At 48.9% G+C, this 15,710-nt stretch overlaps 1 protein-coding gene across 2 annotated transcripts; it reads right to left on the bottom strand.

Annotated features, from left to right (window-relative positions):
• Nucleotides 1–706: 706 nt before the first annotated feature.
• DDX23 (DEAD-box helicase 23) lies at nucleotides 707–15,061 on the bottom strand. Of its 2 annotated transcripts, XM_072798090.1 has the most exons (18): nucleotides 14,910–14,989; nucleotides 14,368–14,445; nucleotides 10,283–10,491; nucleotides 9,593–9,703; nucleotides 8,575–8,668; nucleotides 8,208–8,273; nucleotides 7,560–7,698; nucleotides 7,156–7,289; nucleotides 6,913–7,025; nucleotides 6,517–6,660; nucleotides 6,194–6,419; nucleotides 5,751–5,896; nucleotides 4,701–4,878; nucleotides 3,779–4,021; nucleotides 3,208–3,359; nucleotides 2,884–2,992; nucleotides 1,977–2,151; nucleotides 707–1,627 (listed from the first exon to the last, which is right to left on the bottom strand). In XM_072798090.1, the coding sequence occupies exons 3-18, from the start codon at nucleotides 10,489–10,491 to the stop codon at nucleotides 1,404–1,406; spliced, it is 2,463 nt and encodes an 820-aa protein (XP_072654191.1). In that variant the 5' UTR covers nucleotides 14,368–14,445; nucleotides 14,910–14,989; the 3' UTR covers nucleotides 707–1,403. The 2 variants fall into 2 exon arrangements, with proteins under 2 accessions (XP_072654191.1, XP_072654190.1); XM_072798089.1 differs by lacking the exon at nucleotides 14,368–14,445 and having other exon boundaries at nucleotides 14,910–15,061.
• Nucleotides 15,062–15,710: the final 649 nt, after the last annotated feature.

The raw sequence follows: 15,710 nt of genomic DNA, 5'->3' as shown, positions 1-15,710 counted from the left end.
ATGGGAACAAGGACAGAGCTGGGGGAGGCACTATGCTCCAGGTGCTTCCTCCCACCCAGGTGCCGGAAGACATTCAGCATCTCAGAAAGGACCTGCTCTGAAGGTGGGGAGGAGGAGGCTGAGGCACAGCCTTACACCGTCCCTGCCTCGGGACAAAAAAGCCCAAGAGTCTGCCCAAGAGCCCTTGTAACTTGAACTCCATGTACTTGCCGGCTCTGCAGCCTTCTCCCCACAACCGAGCTCAGCGGGCCCCAGCTCACCACTCCTTAAAGCTCTCGGTCCCCAGCTCTGCCCCTCCCGTGAGCAGTGGGCTGAGCCATCAGGGAGCCACAAGCAAAGGTACCGAGGTCTGGGCATCCGGCACACTCCAGCGGGCTCCACCGATGCCTCACGTGCCGGTTTCTTGGCTGCTCTCCATTCCCACCCGTGTGCAAAGAGAGGGTGCCCCGGCAGGCAGAGCTACAAGTTAGGTGAGGCTAGGGCAGGCAGGGAGGGTGCATTCTGATCCTGTGGCCAGTGGCTTTTCCATCTGCCCTCAAGTGGCCTCCTATCGATTCAGACCATCAACTGAGGCCCTAGGCTCTTTTCTGGACTTGGTTTTCTTTCATCTCCCAAGTCAACCCACCGAGGCAAGGGCTGTCCTCCTATCTCCTGTGGCAGCGGAGAGAACCTGGGAGATGGAGTGTAGCTAGAATTCAACACGGCCTTCGTCTTCATGTGTTTATTCGCAGAACATACAAACTCATCTTCTCAGAGAATAAAAAACAAAATTTCACTCAGTGACTTCAAGATGGGCACAGCCAGCTCACCCTGTCCCCACATCTACTAAAAAAATTCCCTGGGTGAGGGATGCCTAGAGTGCACAGCACCCCCTGGCACAGGGGCCGTGCAAGCTCTAAACAAGGCTCTCAACTTGTTTTTTTATAATCCGAAAGGACAAAGAGCTGTCGAAATGACATAGTCCAAGGTTCTTAACGCTCACGGTGCCAGACGCCCCCCCACCCCGGGGTCACCGAGGGCAACGACACTGCTGCCACTTCTGCAGTCAGGTCCGTGCCGAAGAGGTACCAGCCTGGCAGCCAGGTTTTTGTTCAAATCTGTGAGGCAATGCCACCTGGCGGCTCCCATGACTGGCAAGAGCTGATGGTCCAATGCAATCCCAAGGCCCTCAGGAGGGGCAGAGCTGGGCCAGCACCTGTGCTGCTTCGTTCTCCCTGCCCCTCCAGCAGTTTCCTCTCTTTCTGCTGCCCCATGCTCAGGCCTTCAGACCTGAGGGTGTGGGCCAAGGTATCTGATTGTTTCCTAAGACCGAAAGAGTGAGGACCTGGAAAGAGAGATGTGAGGGTCCTGAAGAACGAACGGGCTTCAGCACATGCCCTTAAACTGATGGGAAGAGTGCTGTGTCAGGCAAAGATAGTTTCTTCCCGGCGCTTCTTGGTGAGGATGGTGCCTGGCTTGTGCTGGGCATCTGGGTGGTTGGCTAGCTCTGGGGGGCAGGAGGACACTGGGCTCTCCAGGATGGCTTGCTTCAGCTCATAGAACACAGCAGAATCCTCTTTGGTGAGGAAGGTGATGGCCACACCACTCTTGCCAGCTCGGCCCGTGCGGCCAATGCGGTGGATGTAATCTGGGGAGGGGGAGGAATGCCACTGAGGCTACCAGGCCTCCCTTCTGAAGGCATCACCCACCCACCCCACGCCACCCCGGGGTTGATATCACTTGTGCCACCTGACCCTGCAGCACCCACAGTGCTCTCCCCACCACCGACGGCACTTGTCCCACCACACCCAGGCTGAGAGCAGCCCCCCGCCTCTAGGACAGACCTGTCCCAGGTACTGGGACAACAAACCCATGAGAGCTAGAGAGCAGAGCTTGTCTCACTGGAACAAGCAATCCCAGGCTCGGAGCTGTGAGGAATGAGCACCCAACAAGTAGCCTCCCTTTACCCGGATGGAAGCTGCTTCCCCTGCACTGACCTTCAATGTTTTTGGCCATATCATAGTTGACAACCATAGACACATCTTGGATGTCAATACCACGACCTGCCACGTCCGTAGCCACCAAAATATCCTTGGCCCCTGCCTTGAGGTTGGACAGTGCAAACTCTCGCTGCTCCTGGCCTTTTCCACCATGCAGCGTGCAAGCGTTGTACTGTTGGAAGAAGGAGGAGGTGAGGAAAGAGCAGAGGGCTCACAGAAAGACACAGAAGTTAAGGGAGTGAAGACACAGAGGGAGGGCTGCAGAGCAGTAGGGTAGAAGGGGAAGGAAGGAGAGAGAATGAGGGCAACGGAAAGCAAGAGGATAGGCAGGCTGGGGGAAGGAAAGGGGGACGGCGGGGTGTGGGGTGACAGGGGCAGTCAGTCAGCTCAAAGGTAAAGCAGCTTGTGGGGCGGGTGGAGGTGAAGCCAGAGAGATGGGCAGTCATCAAAGAGAATGAGGCTGAGGGTGGCAAGCGGGGACCAAGACACTTAAGAGGACACACCCTTGCCTTCAGACACCAGCGGCAGGAGTAAAGGACACCGATCACCCACATCTCCCTCCTGACCATGCCACCCCCTTTCCCAAACACAGATCAACACAAAGAATTTTGATCCACTATTCCACAGCCTCAGGATGTGTGGCTCAAAACCTGTCCCTGGCTCAGCCCCGTTGGAGGAAGACCCAAAACAGCTCTGACTGGCACTGCTGGTCCGGACAGGGAATCACAGCAACAGACCCCATCCCTCATCCCCATCAAACTGCCCTTTTCCCTCTGGCCCTGACTTGAATATTAAAGAGGTCAAAGAGTGGGACAGAACTGAAAGGAAGAGGCTTCGAGGGCCCCTCTATCTTTAGAATGCCCCACCAAAGAGAGCAGATTTGGTTCTCCCCTGCCAGACACACCCCCATCTTCTCCAGGGATTTAGCCAAAACATCACAGCCTTTCTTCTGGTTGACAAAAATGATAATGGGTGGATCAAAGCCTTGTTCCAAGATTGCCAGCAGCTTTTTCCTGGGGAGAAGAGTAAGAGGAGAAACATTAGAGGCGTACCTCTGAGTGGGATGCCCACCTGGATCTACCAACACCAATTCCAGGACCTTAAACCCATGGCACCCCGAACAAGAAAACAGCCGTTCTCCAACACGACAGAACATTTACCCTCCATCCCCCGTACTGAAAAAAGCTCCTTCTCCATCACATTTTTCTTGGTTCAGCTGCCCCCGTACCTCTTTTCTGACTCTGACATGAGGAAGACCTTCTGTTCCACACGTTCGTGGGGCTTGCCCGCAGAGCCAATGTACACCACAGCCGGTCGCCGAAGATAGCTCCGGGCCAGACGCTCCACCGCCGGGGGCATGGTGGCCGTGAACATGACGGTCTATGAAAACAGGAAGCTCAGCCCTGGGCCCCGGCGGACACCACCACATATCCCCCATCAGCACAGCCAGCGTAGCCTGGGCTAAAGAACCTACAGCGAGCCATTGAGTAGGCTTTGACAACCCCACCGTAGGAAACGGTGTCCTCTGCCTTCCCCCTTCTTTCCTCAGTACCTGTTCACCAAGGTCCTTTACATCCTATGATGACAGGAAGGGCTGAGAGCATCTGCTGGCACCCATGGTAAGGAGCAGCATAATGCCTTGGAATGATTTTCCAGGGCACAGCCCATGGCTACACAGCTAGGACTGTCGGAGGACTGACATGCTGGTAAATGTACTCTGGGCCCATCCAGGGCAAGAAGGGCCTCAGAGCAGTTTTGGCAACTCGCCCCCATTTCCCAGCCTAGCGAAGCAGCCTTACTTGGCGGTACTTATGTTTTCCCGACTCAAAGTTGGCCAACATCTTCTCAGGGTCCTCAGCCTCATCTGTGTCTGGCTTCTGGTTGCTGACAGGCATGTGCTCCAGGATCTTCTGGACATCTGGCTCAAAGCCCATGTCAATCATCCTATCTGCCTCATCCAGAACCACATAGGTACAGCGGCTCAGTACAAGGTAACGGTTCTCCAGCACATCAATCAAACGTCCTGGGGTAGCGATGACAATCTGGAGGGCACAGTGGAAACACATGCAGCCCTAGCATGTATCTCTTTCTCCTCCCTCCTGTGAACTATCCATCCCCTTGGGCAACAGTCCTCCAATGCTAAGGAACTTGGACCCCAACCTCCAGTTAGGATTGGCAGCAAAGGTTCATAAGAACTGGCATGAAATCCCTTGTTGTTACCTTGGATTTTTTTTAGGGATAAATAGGTTTTCTGAGTAAAGTACAGAAGGTTAGACAGAAGAGCAAAATCAGAAGGAACTTTCTTACACAGAAGAGGAACCAAGGGCAACTACGGAGAAGGTTACATAAAGGGATTATACCAAAAAGTCTGCAAAGACTCAATTCCTGCATCAGAATTCTTATAAAAAGTTATCTTCCCCTCACCCCGAGAAGGCATGATCTGGCGGGCTTTGGATATGGATCTCAGCTCTTCTCCTCGCCAGCTGTGACCTGAGCCTCAGCCTCATCTGTACAATGGAGGTAACCTACCTATTCTCATACGGTCGCTGGTAGAATTAATGTGCACGTTACCTATCTGTGCATAAGTTCTAAGTAACAGCACATACATATAAGCCAGTCCTTTTCTTCATTACACAGCCCATCCGTGGCAGAAACTAGAAACACAGCCCCCAAAGTCAGAGCCCTCACACAGCAGGCTGGCTGCCGGCTAGGTGAACGAACCTCACAGCCCATGCGCAGCCTGAAGCCCTGGTCTTCTCTGGAGATGCCGCCAATGACGGCCACAGTGCGGATGCCCAGTGGCTTCCCAAACTTGATGGTCTCTTCCTCAATCTGCTGAGCCAACTCACGAGTGGGGGCCAGAATGATGGCGTAAGGGCCCTGGTCTGACTCTTCGATCCTGTGGTAAATGGGGCATCCCTTAGTTCCATGAGCTTTGGTTCTCATCCAACCACAAACAGGAGCAAGACAAAGTCAACTCTTAAGGGTAGCTATGGAGATGGGAAAGGTGGTGGGAAAAGGATGCAAAGATCTCACTTAAAAGTCACAGACTCCAGGACAGCCATGTTCTTCAGGGAGTGGTCCTTGCCAACCAAATCACACACTTCTTTGATACCATGATCTAATTATTCCCTAATATCTGACCCAGACTAAAGAACCGGGATTCTGATTATAACTTAAAAAGCAAAACAAATGGGGGCACCAGGCTGGCTCAGTTGGAAGAGTATGTGACTCCGGACTGTGGAGTTGTGAGCTCAAGCCCCATGCTGAGTGTAGAAATTACTTAAAAATAGGGGCATCTGGGTGGCTCACTCAGTTAAGCATCTAACTCTTGATTTCAGCTCAGGTCTTGATCTCAGAGTTGTGAGTTCAAGCCCTATGCTAGGCTCCATGCTGGACATAGAGCCTACTTAAAATAAATAAATACAGAGGTAGATAAAACTCATTAAAAAAAAGAAAGAAGAAAAAAAAAAAAAAAAAGAAAGAAAGAAAAGAAAGAAAAGAAAAGAAAGAAAAGAAAAAAGAAAGAAGGAAGGAAAGAAAGAAGGAAAGAAAGAAAGGAAAGAAAGAAAGGAAAGAAAGGAAGGAAAGAAAGGAAGGAAGGAAGGAAGGAAGGAAGGAAGGAAGGAAGGAAGGAAGGAAGGAAGGAAGGAAGGAAGGAAGGAAGGAAAAGAAAAGAAAGAAAGAAAGAAAGAAAACCAAATGCTTATTTGCCACTGTGACCCTTCCCACCTAGCCAAATCTACTCCAGCTGGTGCCAGCTGACTTCACCTGTCGATTTTGGGGAGAGTGGTGATCCAGACCAGCAGTGGGATGAGGAAGGCCGCTGTCTTGCCGCTGCCAGTCTCAGCTACACCAATGATGTCGCGATTCTGTAGCCCAATGGGGATTGCCTGACGCTGGATAGGTGTTGGTTCCTGCAGTGACCCAGAGGGAGTAATAGGTACAGATGGAGTTCTGCTACCCAAGCTACTGCTGACAGAGTGGGCACATGAGCCAGCACAGGAGGAGGACACCAGTTCACAGCAAGGAAACACAGTCAACAAAGGCTAATACTCCCACCAGAAAGTGACAGCATCACGTTAGTGCTCCCCGGCAGAGAAGGCACGAAACAGAGGAACAAAGGAACAAAGCTTCCTGTTCCCAAAGTAAGTATGATTCCCCTAGAATATAGGAACAAGTCAGATCTTCTGGGCCAGTCTGCCTCTCTTTACCTTATAGCCACACTTATCGATGACCTCCAAGATGTGCGGGGGCAGAGAAGAGTCTTTCCAGGACCGGATGGGATTGGGGATCTTGCCACCTTTGGTGGTGATGCTGTAGTCCTCTCTGAAGATCCGCCAGTCCCTGTCCGTCATCTCATCTAACTTCTTCTGGGACCAGTGCCGATCATCCCAGCGCTGCTTTGCTTCCTTCTTACGGAGCTTGCGGAGTCTGGCCCTGGAGCAGGACGTGAGGAGCGAGTGGGATCAGTAACCTCCAGCTCCTTTTTGTAGGCTCTGGGCTCTGCCCAACCGCCCCTAGCCTTCCCACTCACTCCTCCTGCTCCTTTTCTTCCAGTGTCCGCCTCTTCTCCATTAGGTCTCCATAGAAACGAGACTGCTCTCGTTTCTGCTGCTTCAGGTCAATGCCTGCAATGAAGCCTCGCCCCAACAACTGCACCTGGTGTCGTTCTTTGTATCTGAGATTGAGACAAAGGAAGAAAAAAAAGAGAGAAGCTGTTGGGGCAGCAGGAGGGAAGGGCGGACTACGGACAGGTGCCGATACCAACACCTTTCCAGCCAGTCTTCCCTCGCCTGGAGAGCTGGCCAGCTACGCGCCTACCATTGTCCCCGTCCCAGAATCTTACTTCTCTTTCTGTGGTCACCAGTTAGTTCTCTCCGGGAACCGCCTAGTGTAAAAGACTTAGTGCTCAGGCCCCAAAGCCACTCACAGGGGGTTGTAGTCGATGGATGTGTCCTCGGATGCATCCCACTCGAAGACAAACTTGCGGTCATTGAGATGCCTCGTTCGGCGCCGCTTCTTGATGCCACCAAGGTAACGCTCCTGCCCAGGGACAGAAGGCAAAGCTGGAGGCCCACCCCGACCTCACATGCAGAGAGCAGAATGGCCAAATAACAAGACCAAACTTCTGTGTGCGTGGCGCAGGAAGTGAATACCGAAGCAAGGCCCGCACCTTGATGGCATGCAGTTCCTTGCTCTTATCCTTCTCCTCCCGGATCTTCTGCCGCCCTTCCTCATCCTCATTTCCATTGGTTTCCCGCTCCATCCTCTCCCTGCGTTCCCGACGCTCCCGTTCCTGAGGGTCTTCTGCAGATCAAGGAAAGCAAAGCTGCAGAAGAGCTCAGTGCAAGAAAAGAGAGGGCATGGAGAGGATCCAGACAACAGACACCAAACGAGAAGTGGGAGATTTACAATACAAGGGAAATGGAGACCTGACACAAAGGTCTTTTTCTCATCAACTCCCACACCCTCCCTTTTCCAAACTCCAGAGCAAACTGGTTTCTGGCTCTCAAGAGTGACAATCCCCTCCCACCCTCTCCTAACCCATCCAAGGGCTACACGGGGAGGAAAACGAACCCAACATTTTCCTGCCCAAGTCTTGGAATTGTTTCCTTTTCTTCCGCTCTTCTTCAAGCATCCTCTGCCGCTCCTCCACCTCCTGCTGCCGTCGCTTTAGGGCTTCAGCCTCTCGTTCTGCTTTGGAGAGGAACTTGGGCTACAAAATAGATTGGAACTGTAAACAAAGGACACAGGAGCAGGGTATAATCGCACCACTGTTGCAGAATTGGCAGGGAGCCCAACAATATCTGCTCAGGCATTACACCTGTTATGGAAAACACACATAGGTCTAGGACCCCACTATGGCCTGTCCCCTTCAAAATTTGTATGTCAAAACCCTAACCCCTAGGACCTTAGAATATTACTATATTTGGAGACAGAACCTTTAAGAAGTGCTTAAGGTAAAATGAGGCTCTTCGGGTGGACACTAAACCAATGTGACGGGTGTCCTCCTAAGTGGACAGAGACACTGGGGGCACGCCCACACGGAGGGAAGATCGTGTGAGGGCAGAGAAGACATCCACCTACAAGCCAATGAGAAAGGCCTCAAAGAAACAACCCTACGGATACCATGATCTTAGCTTCTAGCCTCCGGAACTGTTTATGTGCCTCAGTCTGTGATGCTTTAGCAGCTCTGCCAACTAACAGAGACCTCCACATTCTCACCTTTGCCTCAGCTTCTTCCTCAGCCTTTTTCTTGGCCAGAAGTTCTTCCAGGGATAACGGCTGAGCCTGAAGATGAAACACAGGACTTCAGTACATAAAGGATCAGTAATGGAGAACAAACTGAAGAGGAAGATGAGAGAAATCTTTCCTCTCCTTTACCTTAGGATTTTCTTTTTTTAAAAGATTTTTTTTTATTTATTCATGAGACAGAGAGAGAGAGAGAGAGAGAGAGAAGCAGAGACACAGGCAGAAGGAGAAGCAGGCTCCACGCAGTGAGCCTGACGTGGGACTCGATCCCGGGTCTCCAGGATCACACCCTGGGCCGAAGACGGCGCTAAACCGCTGAGCTACCCGGGCTGCCCATTACCTTAGGCTTCTTATCACCATGTTCATCATCTTCATCCTTCTTAGAGTCTCTGTCTTTCCGAGATTTAAAATCTTTTCCTCGCCCAGGAGATAAACTTTAAAGAAAAGGAACAGGAGAGGTCCATATCACTGTCTTACCCCCGCTCCTTGAAGAGGGTCAGGCTGAGCCCCAAAGAGGATGAAGTTTTTCCATGACTCAACAAGACTGGCCCATGGCCACCCATCATGCCCTGAAGCTCCCTTTGCAGGCATGGTCACTCTGTCCGCTCTGAAATCTAATGATGGCCTTGCTTGGCCCCATTCTACTGAATCTCCTTTTCCAAGACTAATCTCTTCTCACAAGTGGGTCTTCACTACTGAGGGCAAAAATCTCTCTTCCAAATAGCACATACACATTGAAAAAAAAATCTTGCTCAATTTTATAATACACAATAAATTTAGTCTACAAGGTCCCCTCCAACCATCCACCCTTCCCCAATACTGCTCTGTAGGTTCCCTCCCCATGCTTCCTTCCTACCAGTCCCAGTGATCCTTCCCCCACAACTGCTACAAGCCCAATCTACAAGAGATCTTCAACAAGCCCCTGTATTTGTTATGGGAATTGTGTCCTTTGCCCTGAATTCTAACTTACGCACTCAGAGCCTAATAAAAACTTTGCATACAAAGTTTCCAAGGGAAACAGATCAAGGTACTGGGACATTATGCTATCCTAACAAATATATGCTATCTTGTATAGAAACCTGAATGAATGGTCCAACGGAGCTAAGAGAATGTTTCGTAGGCTGGTAAGCCTCTTCAACTAATTTCTAACCTTTAAGAACAAGGTGACCCTCAAATAGTTGTGACTTCAGTAACTGGTTATAGCAGCGAAGGATACATGCCTTCTAAAAAAGCCAGCTGTTATCACTACCGGTAGGAGTCACTAAGAACTTTCTTTCCTATGACACTGAGCCAGCTCCAAGGCAGAGAGGAAGAGATGGGAGCATTCTCCTAAAGCCTACCCCCATTCCCTCAGGTACCTGGATCGTTTACGGTCCTTGTCCCGTCTATGCCCATCCTTGTCCCGGTCTCGGTCCTTCTTATTCCGATCACGCTCCTTATCCCGTTCTCGTTCTTTATGCCTTCGCTCTCTAAAGACAGCAAGTTTAAGAAATCATGTGTTATTTTAAAAGTATCCAGCTTCACTGCAGCCCTAAAGAGGTTCTCATGCTCTTTTCTACACAAAGTAATATTTTACAAATTGGAGTGTGTCCAGGAGAAGCTATGAGGGAATTCGAAGAAAGTCTTCTAGATCAGGGTTGTACTGCTAAGCATTAATGGTAACGATAGGCCATCACCCATGTGAAGAGAGGAACAATCTTCCTCGACCACCTGGACCTTCATCTTACAAGTTTCCTCTTACCATTTTTTTAAAGATTTTATTTATTCATGAGAGACACCCAGAGAGGCAGAGACACAGGTAGAGAGAGAAGTGGGCTCCCTGCGAGAAGCCCGATGCAGCACCCATGATCTAAACCAAAGGCAGACACTCAACCACTGGGCCACCCAGGAGCCCCTCCCTCTTAACTTTTAAGAGCTACTAGATCACTAGAGGTAGAGAAATATGAAAGACTAACATCCTAATACTGGAGGCATCAGAAGAACCAAGAATGAAGACGTTTGAAATGTACTCTCCCTTCCCATATAAGACATACAAAGTTACACTTTACCTTTCCGTAGACTTAGAACGGGAACGGGAGCGAGAACGGCTGCCTCCCCGACGCCTATCCCTTGAACGATGCCGCTTCCTGTCTTTAGATGGGGAAGACTTCCGGTCCCGGTCTCTATCTCGCTCTCTCTCAGGAGTCCGAGATCGCTTCCTTTCCTCCTTGGAAGGTGATGCATCCCGGTCCTTTTTGTCAGCCAGCTCTCCTGCCATCTGTCATGGATAAGAGGAATACTTACTATGTACTAGGTACTATTCTAAACTGTGTATGTATAATCTTTTTTTTTTTTTTTTTTAAGATTTTATTTGAGAGAGAGAGAGAAAGAGAGAGAGAGCGAGCGACAGCATGAGCAGAGGGAAGGAGCAGAGGGAGAAGCAGACTCCCCGCTGAGCAGGAAGCCTGATGTGGGCTCATATGGAGCTCACATTGGGCTTGATCCCAGGACCCTGGGATCACGATCTGAGCCGAAGGCTATAGATTAACTGACTGAGCCACCCAGGTGCCCCATGTATAATCGATATATATAATGCTTATATATAATCTGATTAATCTCAAAACAACCCTATGAGGTAGATATACTAGAATGCCTACTTAACAGATGAGGAAATGGAAGCTCAGGTATATAAAGTAACTTGCCTGAGGACACACAGGTGGTAAGTGACAGAGTGCTAGGTGGTCTGGCTTCAGAGACTCATTCATTATACTACACTGTCCCTCTGTGATTCCTTTTTGTATATATTCACGTCTGGTTTTCTTCTTAAAGATTTATTTATTTGAAAGAGCGAGAGTATGCATATGCCAGCATGGGGGGAAGGGCAAAGGGAGAAGGAGAGGAAGAAACTTCAGCCAACTTTGTGCTCAGCAGGGAGCCCGATGTAAGGCTCGATCTCACAACTCTGATATCAGGACTTGAACTGAAAGCAAGAATCAGATGCTTAACAGACTGCACCACCCAGGCATCCCCCTATATATTCATTTTTAAAGGTATACTGGGGCTCAGTTGATTAAGTGTCTGCCTTTGGCTCAGGTCATTGTCCCAGGTCCTGGGTTTGAGCCCCACACTGGGCTCCCTGCTCAGAGGGGAGCCTGCTTCTCCCTCTGCCGCTACTCCTGCTGCTCCTCCTGCTTGTGATCTCTCGCGCTGTCAAGTAAATAACCAAAATCTTTAAAATAAATAAAAATTAAATATAAATATACAATGAATATATCTTATTTTTATAATTAAACGGCAAGAGCATTAAAAGAAATGCTAGTGAGTGAACAGTATACCAGCTACCTCTAGAAGCATCCCATTTTGCTCCTAGAGTCTAGTCTTTGCTTTAGGAGTCTAGTCGGTCTGCCAGTCCACTGGGATCAGTCAACACATACACGACTAAGGGAGGTAAGTTCTCTTGAGCTCGTAAAGAAAGCTCAAAAGAGGAAAGACAAAGAGTTTAGCTTTGAGATTTGGGGTTATCATCAGCACCTCAAAGAATACCTAAATTTAAATGGAGATACAAACTTACTTTCACCCAGATTAATGAGAAATGTACTTCTCATTTCGCAACGGGAAAACTTTGTGAAGGGTATGCATTATTTTTTTTTTTTTTTTGCAACTTACTGTGAATCTTTCTTCCTTTTCTTTTTTTTTTTTTTTTTTGAATCTTTATTTCAGAATAGAAAGAAAAAAAGTTACCAAAAACTAAAGGTCACAAACATCCTGACAGTCTACGCAGATTCTCACAGCCTTGACCATTACCCCGTCCCATGAAAGATTTCAGCAGGAATTTGTTCCTTTCCCCTCCTGCCTGGGGGACACTGAACATCATGTCCCACTGTCACTTGTCCTTCAGACTACAAAATCTGCTTCAGCCAGGAGCCAAAATGACACCAAGTCTGAATCTACCTCTACTTCATCACCATCACCACCATCCCTAAGACCCAGAACTTATTTTATCTTCTAGCGGTTCAGTTGGAATATCAGCTCCCTAGGCTTTTGCTTACAATCTCCTTTCCTCATTTAATTTCCTGCCATATACCTTTAAGAAAGGATAACGTATAAAGAAGAGAAAAATGAACAAGTAGTACTTTCAAAAGGTGAAGACAACCCATTTTGTTTCACAACTGTCTGAGAAACGACTGAGTGTTCTACAGCAGTACATCATGCAATTATACTTATATCTCTTCTACTTAGAACCCTAAGAAAACAATCCAGAAGAAAGGTCTCTTCTCTATAAAGCATCCTGGACATCACTCACTCTTCCAACAAATATTCACTGAGCACCTGGTAGGCACCAGAAACTGTTTTACCTACTGGAGATAATGGCAGTAAACAATCTCTAATCTCATAACGCTTAAGTTCCAATGAAGCAGATAACAAGCAGAATAAGAGAATTTCAAATAGTAATGACAGTTAATAAACAGAACAAAACAGAGTGGATATGATGGGGCAAAGTAGGAATGAGCGAGGGCTCAGGAAAGAATTTTTTAGATGCCGTGTAAACTGAGATTTGAATGCTGGAAAAGAGACTATGAAGATTAGGGAAAAGATCTTGTTGGGTAGAAGAGACAGCAAGTATTAAGACACTGGGGCAAGAACTAGCTCAGCATGTTTGCCTTAAAAATTGTGTGGTTGAGTGACAGTGAACCAAGGGGAAGATGATTCAACATGAGTTTAGGGAGATAGTCCAGAGTCAGATCATGGAAATGTGTTTTAGGCCAGGGGGAAGGAACTCGAATTTCAATCTAACAGCAATGGGAACCTTAAGGGGTGTTCAACAGGAAGTGATGTGATCTAATTTTACACTTTTAAAGAATTTGGTGACTGGCAAGAAAGTACAGAATAGTGAGGCAAGAGTAGAAACAAAATCACTGAGAATGCCATTTAGTAGTCTAGGCAAGAGGTGACAGTAGCTTGTTCTAGGAAAGTGGCAACGGAGACGGGAAGAAGTAGAAAGTTTCAGGAAATACTTGGAAACAGAGCTAATAGGACTTACTGATGAAAGGAGAAAGGGAAAGAGGAGACACAGAAATACGTCCCAAATTTACAGCTTGACCAAACTAACGGTTCACGGAGTCATTAACGACCAGAAATAACTGGAGAAGGAACAGATTTAGGAGGAAATCAAAAGTTTCGTTTTGAAAATGCAATTCTAGAACTCAGGAGAACCTGGAGACAAAAATTTGAGTCACCGATATATAGATAACTTCTCAAAGCCATGGAACACTAAATAACATTACCAGAGTAGACAGTCCAGTTAAAGGAAGGAAACAGGAGAGAACCAGGATTAAGCTCTGGAACACTGTAACATTTAGAGGTCAGGCAAAGGAGGAACCAGAAAAAAAAGACTGTAAAGAAGCAAAAGCCAGAGCAGCCTGGGTGGCTCAGTGGTTTAGCGCCGCCTTCAGCCCAGGTCTGATCCTGGAGACCTGGGATCGAGTCCTAAGTCGGGCTCCCTGCATGCAGCCTGCTTCTCCCTCTGCCTGTGTCTCTACAGCCCCCCACCCCCAAATCTCATGAATAAATAAATAAAAAATCTTAAAAAAAAAAAAGAAGAAGAAGCAAAAGCTGTTAAGAAAGCAGGAAAAAAGTAAGTGTGACATCACAGAAGCCAAAAGTGTGTTGGCTGGCGGGGGGGTAGTGATCAACTTTTCCAAGCAGAAAAAGACTAGGAGATAGAGGAGTGATCCCTGCATTTGGAAAAATTAAGATTGTTGGTGACCTTGACGAGAGCTGTTTTGATGGCCTGGAGAAAGTAGAAGCCTGAGTGCAGTGAGTTTAGAAGAGAATGAGAAGTGAGAATAAAAGAAACAGTAAATATAGGCAACTTTTATTATAGGTTACACTTCTCACAAGGGCCTGATAAGCAGGCCCGCCGGGGTCATCCCTTCCCAGCAGCCTTCCTTGCAAACCTCCCGGTCTCTGGGTTCCTCAGGTCTTGTAGGATAAAGGGGGCAGATTCTTTCTCTTACCCAATTAGGTAGTTAACAAGCATCTACTATATGCAAGGCACTGTGCTGGATGTCGTGTTGAGTTACAAAAGGAAATAAATCAGGAAGATCCCGTCCAAAGGAAGGTTACAGAACAATAGAGGGTACCAGGTACTTACCAAGACGAAGGCTCAGATGAAGTGTTATAGGAATTCAAAGAAGTTTCCTTTCATTTACAAAAGGGGATTTGGAAAGATCTGTGGAGGAAGTGGCTCTTGAGCATTTCAGTGCAGGTAGAATTGGAAGATGTGTAATTGAGGGCGCGGAAAAGTCATTCCCAGCAAAAGAAATAATACGGAAGCGCAGAGGCGGGAAAGCATGACTGATTCTGGGAGAAAAGCCAAAGTTCCGGTCTGGCTGGAGCAAGGGCTACTCGAAACATGAAGGATAAGCTCGGATAGAGGGTATCATAGGGGCCGCGCTCATGGGCAGAGGTCTGGCCCGTAACATCGTCCAGGGACCTGGCCTGTGTCCCCAGGAGCCAATACTCCGCCCCGGGGCCCGCGCCCCTTCGCTCCAGCCCGCCAGAGCTCTCCGGGCTCCCCCCTCTACCCTGAAGCGTTCTTCCCCGCCTCGTCCCGGAGGCAGGGGCCACCGCCGTGCCCCCACTCTCGCCCTCTCTGCAAGCTCGCGGGGACCGCCTCCAACGCTCGGGACTCACCACTCTGAGTCTGAACCGCCCAACGCGGCCTCAACGTCGCCGAGCAGCCGCCATCTTTCCCGTTTCCTGGTCGCCGAGCTGCATCCCCGGCCGCGCGCGGCAAGCTGGGAAGGCGAGTTCCTGGTGCGAGACGGCTGGCCGACATCGAAGGCCTGAGGACTACGAATGCCATAATGCACCGCGCGAGCGCCGGCCCCGGGACGAGGGGTCTGCTGGGCAATGTGGTCCGCCAAACATCTGAGCCTGCGGGACTCCGTTTTCTGTGGGTGTGCTTCCAAGCCCAAGGTGCTCTCGCCGCGCGGTGCTCCTAGGCTGCCATGGCCTGGGGCTTCCGCCGAAGGAATTCAGGGGCTTCCTTAGATATCGAGAGCGCTTAATTGTAACTAACAACTGCAATAACAACACATACTGTGCCGTTTGTGGAAAAGGACTTTTGCAAAAAAAAAAAAAAAAAAAAAAAAAAAAAATCCGAGATACATTAAGTCCATTTTACAGGTAGGCAAACTAAAGGCTCGGTTACAGGAGTAGCCTAGTATTTCACAATGAGGGTGGGACAATGCATTGTGTGGGACTATCCCAGATTCAGGAGGACGTTTTAGCAACGTTGGTCCCGCAGGAACAACCCCCAGTTACTGTGCCAACTCAAAATGAGCCCATAAGCGGGTTACAGAGTTCTTCCTGCAAGGTGGTATCACCTGGGCTGTGGCACCTGTTTTCTCGACATTCCAAATAGGATCCTGGCTTCCTTATTTTCTTGCCCTTGGGATTTTGGCCAGGTATTGGGCTACCTTCCTAATTTTG

This window comes from Canis lupus, chromosome 25 (assembly GCF_048164855.1).
Source record: "Canis lupus baileyi chromosome 25, mCanLup2.hap1, whole genome shotgun sequence".
In the NCBI taxonomy this organism is placed as follows: domain Eukaryota; kingdom Metazoa; phylum Chordata; class Mammalia; order Carnivora; family Canidae; genus Canis; species Canis lupus.
Note: the sequence above shows the minus strand (reverse complement) of the source record. Positions and strands in the feature narration are given on the sequence as shown.